Source organism: Lethenteron reissneri, chromosome 60 (assembly GCF_015708825.2).
Source record: "Lethenteron reissneri isolate LAM-NWPU_2019-01 chromosome 60, ASM1570882v1, whole genome shotgun sequence".
Lineage (NCBI taxonomy): Eukaryota > Metazoa > Chordata > Hyperoartia > Petromyzontiformes > Petromyzontidae > Lethenteron > Lethenteron reissneri.
In genome coordinates, this window is record NC_083838.1 from 4,534,749 (window position 1) to 4,543,467 (window position 8,719).

The following is an 8,719-nucleotide window of genomic DNA, read 5'->3' on the forward strand; positions in this document are numbered from 1 at the left end:
GGGGGGGGGGGGGTTTGACGAGTGGACGTGCTCCACGATGTTCGTTCGGTCGTTCATTCATTCGGTCTGGCGGTCGCTCGCTCTCTTGTTCATTCGTTCGGTCGTTTATTCCTTCGTTCGGTCGTTCGGTTGCTCATTCATTCGGTCGGTCGTTGATCTCCCACCTGCATGGCTACACAACACCAACTCGGCTTCAGGGCTAAAAGCACGTTTACTCATTTGCAAAGTCCTCCTTTGCACCGGTAGGGCCTCCAAAGGTTCGGTAACCCCTTCGCTCAATTCAAATAGTTTTTGAATGGCGCGAGCCCCCCCCCCCCCCCCCCCCCCCGTCAGTGGCACAACTTCATACCGCAAGCTCGTATCATCTTGGTGCCAGTTAAAATCGTCCCTCCCCAACCCGCTTCCACGTTATGGATGGATGGACAGATCGGACGCAAAAAAACGCCTTGACCCACCTTGATGCCAGATCAGCTGAGAAGCCAAAGTCTGCTCCGGCCGCTGGGCCTATGGTGGCGAGGTGTTAACTACCTCGCCTGGTATACAGGATGTCGTGGGTTCGATCCCGACCCTGATGCCTGTTGTATGTTTGGAGTTTGCATGTTCTCGCTCCCCATGTTCACGTAGATTATTTATCCGGGACCTCAGGTTTTTTCCCCTCCACATTTAGAAACACGCGCTTAGAGTATTTGGCGGCTGCTATACATTTCGACGTGGTAAGCCACTTCGTTCAGTGGGGCCTTACCTGGTAAAATAAAAACAAATATCGTTTGGTAGTTTAGTTTTTAGTTTCTATGCCGAGGCCTACTTTTTAAATCCTTTATATTAAGTTCGCTTGCTTGCTTGCTTGCTTGCGTGCTTGCGTGCTTGCTTGCTTGCTTACGACCGTGCAAATCTTTCGGTCGTTTTTAACCCACTTCCCGTGATCCAATCGAGCTGACATTTTCCACACAGACTCGTTGTGCGACACGATTAATGTTCGTGAAAAAAAATCCAAAATTTTACACTGTTTATGGAAAACAAATTAAATATTTAATTACCAATTGCTTAATACTGGCAGACAATCATCTGACCCATAGGTAGCAGCCATCTCAAGCCAGAGGACGAGAGGACTCTAGCCGCCACGCATATAAAGGATTTATAGTTAAAAACTTTGTTTTTACGCGTTATACTTATTCAAGATTTTCTCACAACCTTGGAGAAGGCTGCCAGCGCTTTTGGTCACCCAACATGGATCGATGAACGCCAATCCTAGACCCTGACAACATTAGGTGGGGGCCTCTGACTTCCCCTCCAAACCTGGTCGGTCAGAAACTCACGTCCTCAAATAAAATAAAAAAAGTCATACGCTGATAAGTCCAGGTTTTTATGACCCACCTAACTCTGTAGTCGGGTCTGATCAAGGATATCCATTGTAATTTTTATATCAATAATGGAGGTTAATGTTATTAGCCATAATGATTCATATGACTGCATTAAGCCCCCCCCCTCCTCTGGCCTTCGCATCTGATTGGCTCACAAGTGATGACATCATATTTACCCCCCCCCCCCCCCCTATCGTCTATTTAAGACCGAAACAGAAAGAGTATTTCTACCACAACTCTGTGGCTGTCTCCTGATGATGCTGGCTGCTGCTGCTGCTGCTGTTGTCATTACCGGCGAAACGTCACGGCTACTCCAATTGTAAATGTTGACGTGGGTTTTACTCTCCAACACACAACCGGTGGTGCTGTACTCGTAACGAATTGGCCACGTTTTGTTTACGAAACACAAGCTGACTAATTGACTGTGTCGGGTGGTGCTGGTGGTGGGTTTACCGACACATTCATATTCACGCGATCTAAACCCAAAAAAAACTCCATCATGCACCAAAGTGATAACGCCCGCGATTCAGATCCAGGTGGATTCAGGACAAAGAGAAAGAAAAAGGAACAGGTTCAGTGGTCGACTGATTTATTTCCGGTCAAAATTGACTCATATCTGATGAGTGAGTGGGGCGGGGGGGGTGAAGGAAAAAATACAACTACACCACGTAGCCATTACATTCTCACAGCCAGTTCGGGGGGTGGCACATTGTTACGGCACGATGCTGTCTTGAACTCTCACGAGCATGCACTGAAAGCCAGGGGGGACCATTGGCCAGACCGTGAGCCCGCCAGATGTTTAAACACTCGCAGGGTCAATTGGGGGGCACGTGCGGCGGCTGATCTGGGCAGCAGGGCACAGTGGCTGGATGTTGCTGCTTTACCACAACCGTGAACAGGGCTGGTTGTGTTTCGATTTAAAGCTTTCGTGACTGCAGGGATTCGTCTTCTTGGTTCTTTCGGTAAAGTCACGTAGAAGGGAAGTAATAAAATAATAAAAATAAAACATAATAAAATAAATCTCACGACGTTTCGCCCACAACACAAGCAGCCGTCCTCAGGTGAAGACCAGGTAATTCTCACGACGTTTCGGCCACAACGCAAGCAGCCGTCCTCAGGTGAAGACCAGGTCTGCCTGTCTTCCCGACAGACCTGGTCTTCACCTGAGGACGGCTGCTTGCGTTGTGGCCGAAACGTCGTGAGAATTATTTTATTATGTTTTTATTATTTTATTATTTCCCTTCTACGTGACTTTACCGAAAGAACCAAGAAGATGAACTCCACAGCAAACAAGCGAGAGCACGCGCGCCTTGCCAGGGCCCACGACCGCTGAGCAAACGGGTTGCTTGCGAGTCCCGACCGTGACCGCGCCGGTTTCGCCAGGAGCACCAGCTGTCGCCAAACCTGCGTGGGGCCGCTGGCGGCGGCTGTGGTGGCGCGCGCGGCGCAAACTGTTCGCGGTGAGGCCGATCCGCAGCGGCCAGCCGACGCACGAAACGGCGCGACGAAGATTCGAGGTGCGCGGCCGTGATATCCCACATCACCGGCCGCATCGTGAAAACACTCCGCCGCTTCTGCTGCTGCCACTGCTGCTGCCCCTGCTGTCTTCGCTCCGTGAAAGGAGGAACGGGACGAGATGCACTCCGCTTGTGAATGGACAATTGGGTGGATAAGACGTCTAACGTCGCATCTTTTAAGCTGCTGTCATTGGTCCATATGGGAGGAGGAAAGGAAGGAGAAGAATAAGAGGAAGAAGATGAAAATAATAATAATACCGTTCTGCTTTTTCATTTTGAAAAAATAATTGCCATTGGTGCATGGGTGGTGTATGGGTGTTGCAAGTGTGGTGTATGGGTGGTGCGTGGGTGGTGCAAGGGTGGTGCAAGGGTGGTGCAAGGGTGGTGCATGGGTGGTGCAGGGGTGGTGCAGGGGTGGTGCATGGCTGGTGCGTGGGTGGTGCAGGGTGGTGCAAGGGTGGTGCAGGAGTGGTGCAAGGGTGGTGCAGGGGTGGTGCATGGCTGGTGCGTGGGTGGTGCAAGGTGGTGCAAGGGTGGTGCAGGGGTGGCCCGCAGCTCAGTGTGTGAGGGACCACAGCGGTCCAGAGAGGTTGGAGAGCACCGACCTCAAGGCCCCACAGCAAAACGCAGGCGAGCGAGGCCACCACCCCACTAACCTGCCAGCCACTGGCCCGCCGTCAAATCTACGGCCTTGACGTCGGCAGGGGCCGCCGCCGGAGCGTACGGGGCCCACGGCCGATCTCCGGCGCTCCGCCAACAGCACGGCCGCAGCGGAGGCCCCAGCACCTCCGCCGCAATGACGACGCAGGGGGCGGCCTCGCGGGAGCCGGGCCCACCCCGGCCGCCCGGGGTCTTCGCGGCCGTCAGGTCGACGGGCCGAGCCGACGCCTCCGCCGCCCGCCGCTGGTCCCTGCGCACGGCCGGCACCGCCTGGCAGGGCCTGGGCCGACTCAGGTCGACGAGCGCTCCGAGCGGCGGCACCCGCGCCCAGCCGCCGTCGCCGCGGCAGTCGCCGCCGCCGTGGCCGCCGCCGCCGCCGCTTGGGCGCCGAGGTCGGAGCGGGAGATTCGGGTCGACTCGCGGGCAAGGTTGAGCGCCGTGAGGTGCGGCACGGCCGGGCGGTGGCGGCCGTCATCGCCGCAAGGCCCGGCGAGCGAGGACGGCCCTGTCGTGAGGTTCACGATGGCCGGGTCGGCGGCGATGCCGAGGGGCTCCCGGCTCGGCTTGCCGGACGCGTCGTCCAGCGCCAAGCCTGGTGGCCTCGCAGGCCTCGTCGTGGCCGCAGCTCTCAGATCCATTCCTCCGCCGGACGACGACGACAACGACAGGGCCGGTGAGGCCCTCCGTCGGCCCTCGCTGGTGGACAGATTCACGGCGCCCTCAGACTTGTCCCGCCGGGCGACGGTCTCTGGCACCCCCGCCTCTGCTACTGATGCTGCTGCTGCTGATGCTGCTACTGCCGCTGCCTTGGGCATGGTGTAATTCACAGCGTCGTCGTCAAGCTGCTGCTGCGGCTGCGATGCCTCGCTCGTCCCCTGCGTCAGCGGCTCGGGGTCGATAGAGATGATGACCGTTTCACAAGTCGAGCGCCGCTTCTCCTCCCCCTCCTGCTCCTCTGCGGTGGCGGTGGCGGCGGCGGCAGCAGCGGCGGCGTGTGCAAGCCTGGAGTGACTCGCGGCGGTCACCAGGCTGAGAGGGGAGTCCGAGCGTTCCACCATCACGGAGCAAACTCTAGCAGCATACGACCTTTCAGTTGACCTCTCGGTCGACCTCTCGCTTGCCGTCCAGGGTTCTCGACCGCCGGCGTGAGCGGACTCGGCGCCCGACGCCGAGCGGTGCCGCTCCGCCAAATCTAGCGTCCAACTCGCCCCTGACTCCGGATCTGGGCATGGGTGCCAGGGGGGCGACTCGAGGCCTGGCGGCTCGCTCAGCCCGTCGGGAAGCGGTGTTGGCGTGCGGACGTTGGGCCAAGCGGCCGGAGACTCTGCGGCTCGTGAGCGGTCCGCCACCACGGTGGAGGAACCGGCCCCTCGGGCGAACCCGAGCTGGCGCGAGTGGTCACGAGCAACGTGACCGGCGCTGCTGCCACTGCAGGCCGCGGTAACCTGGCCCCTCGGCGGAAAGCGTGAAGGTTGCGAGACGGTGACCTCTGCGTGATGACCGAGTAGAAGATGGTTGTGTTGGTGATGATGTTGATGATGATCTGCGATCTGAGAAGGTTGTGACAAACCCACGGGCGGCCTTCCTTGGGGAAAAACCATCGCGGGCGAGCGGCCTGTGGTGGTGGCGGAGATGTTCTGGTCCATGTACCTCGGTGGTGCCACTCTGGGCGGCCGCCCTGCCCAGGCGACCGCCTCTTCCCCGGCGCCACACGGCGGCGGTGGCCGCTGTGCGACCGGCCCGGTGGCCGCGGGCGTCTCTGGCGTGGTGTCTCCGGCCGGCTCGTGGGGCCGGGGAGGCGGCACGTCCGGCGCCGCCGCCGCTGCCGCCGCCCCGGCCGCTGGTTCATCGTCGTGGGTGGTGCGGCGCGGCGTGCAGAGCGGCGAGTCGGAGGTTTGCGTCGCGGAGAAGTACGGCTGCGGCAGCTCCGGCCTGGTGAGGGACTCCAACCGGTCGCGGCCGCGAGCTACGGCCGGAGGGCTGCTGTGATGGCATGAATGCCCCCCGTCCTGGTGGCATTGGCAAAACAACAATCATGACAACAACGACAACGACAACAATAATAACGACAACAACAACAACATCTCCCATCCTGAGACCCGGTCTCCTGGAGCAGAGTGTCTGGCTCTGAACCTGAGACCCGGTCTCCTGGAGCAGAGTGTCTGGCTCTGAACCTGAGACCCGGTCTCCTGGAGCCCAGTCTCTGGACTCTGAACCTGAGACCCGGTCTCCTGGAGCCCAGTTTCTAGACTCTGAACCTGAGACCCGGTCTCCTGGAGCCGAGTCTCTGGACTCTGAACCTGAGACCCGGTCTCCTGGAGCCCAGTTTCTAGACTCTGAACCTGAGACCCGGTCTCCTGGAGCCGAGTCTCTGGACTCTGAACCTGAGACCCGGTCTCCTGGAGCCCAGTTTCTAGACTCTGAACCTGAGACCCGGTCTCCTGGAGCCGAGTCTCTGGACTCTGAACCTGAGACCCGGTCTCCTGGAGCTGAGTGGCTGGACTCGGGGTGGCTCACAGCCATGTCTCACCATGGGAATGAAGCACGTGGTTGGCTGATGCTGCTGCTGCTGATGATGATGATCGTCCACAGCCGCCCACTCGCCCCTCAGGCTGAAGTAGAGGGAATCCGAGCGTGGGATCTGCGTCTCCCCCTGGGCCACGACCTCCTCCCTCTCCCGGCCAATGAAGCGCGCACCTCCGTGATTCTGCCACGATTCCTCGCGGCGGAGGTGAGGAGTCAGGGCAGGAGGGTGTTGTTGATGTTGATGGTGCTGTTGATGTTGTTGTTGATGGTGGTGATGATAGGACGCGACTGCTTCCTGGTCGTCGTGGTTCGTGAATCGGTGACTCTGGTGGCTCAGCCCGTGGTTTGAGGCCAAATCTGCCGTGCCGTGCCGCTCGCGTGTCTGCAGTCCTCCTTGCTCCTGCGCCGCCGCCGCCGCCGCCGCCTCCACCACCACCACCACCACCTCCTCCTGCACACCTCCTCCAACTCCTTGTGCTCCAAGTCTCCCGTAGCCGTGCGGTGGCCGGGCCTCAAGTCTTGCGGTCTGGCAGCTGGCGCAAAGCCACTCAGACTGACAAACAAAAGCACGCGAGACTGCTTTGACCACGCAGCCTCGATTCTATGTGTGTATGTTGAACTTCTTTCGCACTGTATGTAGCCAACCGTGCTAATCGGAGGTGCTGGGGAAGGACAACAAACTCAACGCAAAAAAAACGCTTCAAAGAAGTGAGTTTGCCAATCTAGATGACGATTTAAAAGTGCATAGCTCCAGTGGCTTCCTAATATCGGAAGGAAGAGCGTTCCAGACGGCCGCAAAAGCGCATCCGATTGACACTCGGCGACTGCGTCTACGGAGTAATCACGCACGAAGGAAGGCGCTGCTGCTGATGCTGCTGTTTCACATGCACGGCGTGTGGTAGGTTCACAATAGGGGGCTACGTTGTTGCCCTGTGTGTCTCTTTGTGGCCTCAAAGTGCACCTGGTCTGACACAGGTGCCGTGGTGACATCATTGGTATTGGTAGCAGAGGTCGCAATCGGGTACCCGATACCCGTACCCTACCCGATACCCGGCTACCCGTACCCAGTTGGGTACGGGTACCCATTTGCGACCCTAGTGCGGTCGGGTACGGGTAAGCCGTGAGTCACTGGTGAGTAACCGTTTGTCACTCATTTCCCAACGTCTTGTCTCTTCTCACAATTCAAGTTCCTAGAATCAACCCACCCGCGCCTGCAACATGGCTTCATCCCAGAGGTCGCAATCGGGTACCCGATACCCGTACCCTACCCTATCCGGCCGGGTACGGGTAGGGTACGGGTATCGGGTAGGCCGTGAGTCACTGGTGAGTAACCGTTTGTCACTCATTTCCCAACGTCTTGTCTCTTCTCACAATTCAAGTTCCTAGAATCAACCCACCCGTGCCTGCAACACATGGCTTCATCCCAGAGGTCGCAATCGGGTACCCGTTCCCATACCCTACACGATACCCGGCCAGGTACGGGTAGCCGGGCATCGGGTAGGGTACGGGTACGGGTACCCGTTTGCGACCCTGGTGCGGCCGGGTACGGGTAAGGAATCAAAACCCGTTTGCGACCTCTGATTGGTGGTGCAGCGGTTAGCGCGCTGCGCTACGGACCCGGCGAGCCAAGCTCGATTCCCGCTCACGGCCAACACCAGTGACGATTATTATCAGAACCGGTCCTGGGCCTCCCCTAGGTCGACTCAGCCTCAAATGAGTACCTGGTGCGATGTGTAAGCATCGCCACTGGGGAGACAAAGGCGGCCGAGCGTAGTGCTGGCCACTCACCCCCTCGTGTGCCGTGCCGGCCTTCATAGGCGCTGCTCGCTAACAGCACTTGCCCCAACAGTCTGTCGAGGCTCTACGGGGGATCTTTGTCTTGTTGTGTACCTGTGTAATCCCAATTGAGTCATTTGGGGCCGTCGTTTTTCTCACCTGCCAAAGCCGTGAACCCCTGCAGCAACCCCTACTCCACCCCCCACGTTACTGGCACCATCCTCTATACCAGGGGTCGGCAACCTACGGCTCTGGAGCCGCATGCGGCTCTTTACAGGCTGCTTCTTGACGATATGTACGTATGTACTCAGATGCATTGCGGCTCTTGAAATACTACATTTTGTACCGAATTGGAAAGAAATGGCTCTTCTTGTTATTTTGGTTGCCGACCCCTGCTCTATACGGTCGATCATTCCCTCCTACCCCCCCACACACACACCATGCCCAGTCACCTGCTCTCTCACCTGGGCTGCTCCGGTGCGGCCGTGCGAGAAGCAGCGAGCGCAGACAGCCGCCCCGCACCCCCCCGCACAGCCCGCCGTGCCACCCGCCGTGCCACCCGCAGTGCCACCAGCAGTGCCACCAGCAGTGCCACCCTCCTCCTCCAGAGGAGCCCGACAGACGGAACAGCCGGCCCCCCGAGATGGCTCCGGGCCGGCCGTGTGGTGGCGCACGCTGCTTTCGACTCCCCGCTGTGTCGGAGGGACAGCGTGCCCGGGTGCTGTGGCAGGCTGCTGCTGTCCATCGGCTGCGTTGAGCTGCGTTAGTGGAAAGCAACGCCCCGTGGCTACTGTTGCAGCAGCAGCAGCAGCAGCTGCTGTCTGTGGGACAGCTGTTAGCGGTGGGACAGCATGTCCTGATGCTGTTGTCAGTCGAGAA

General features: G+C 58.7%; 1 protein-coding gene across 1 annotated transcript; it reads right to left on the reverse strand.

Annotated features, from left to right (window-relative positions):
- Positions 1-3,513: 3,513 nt before the first annotated feature.
- LOC133357914 (uncharacterized) lies at positions 3,514-6,475 on the reverse strand. The gene is made up of 2 exons (XM_061576095.1): positions 6,069-6,475; positions 3,514-5,547 (listed from the first exon to the last, which is right to left on the reverse strand). The coding sequence occupies exons 1-2, from the start codon at positions 6,069-6,071 to the stop codon at positions 3,829-3,831; spliced, it is 1,722 nt and encodes a 573-aa protein (XP_061432079.1). The 5' UTR covers positions 6,072-6,475; the 3' UTR covers positions 3,514-3,828.
- Positions 6,476-8,719: the final 2,244 nt, after the last annotated feature.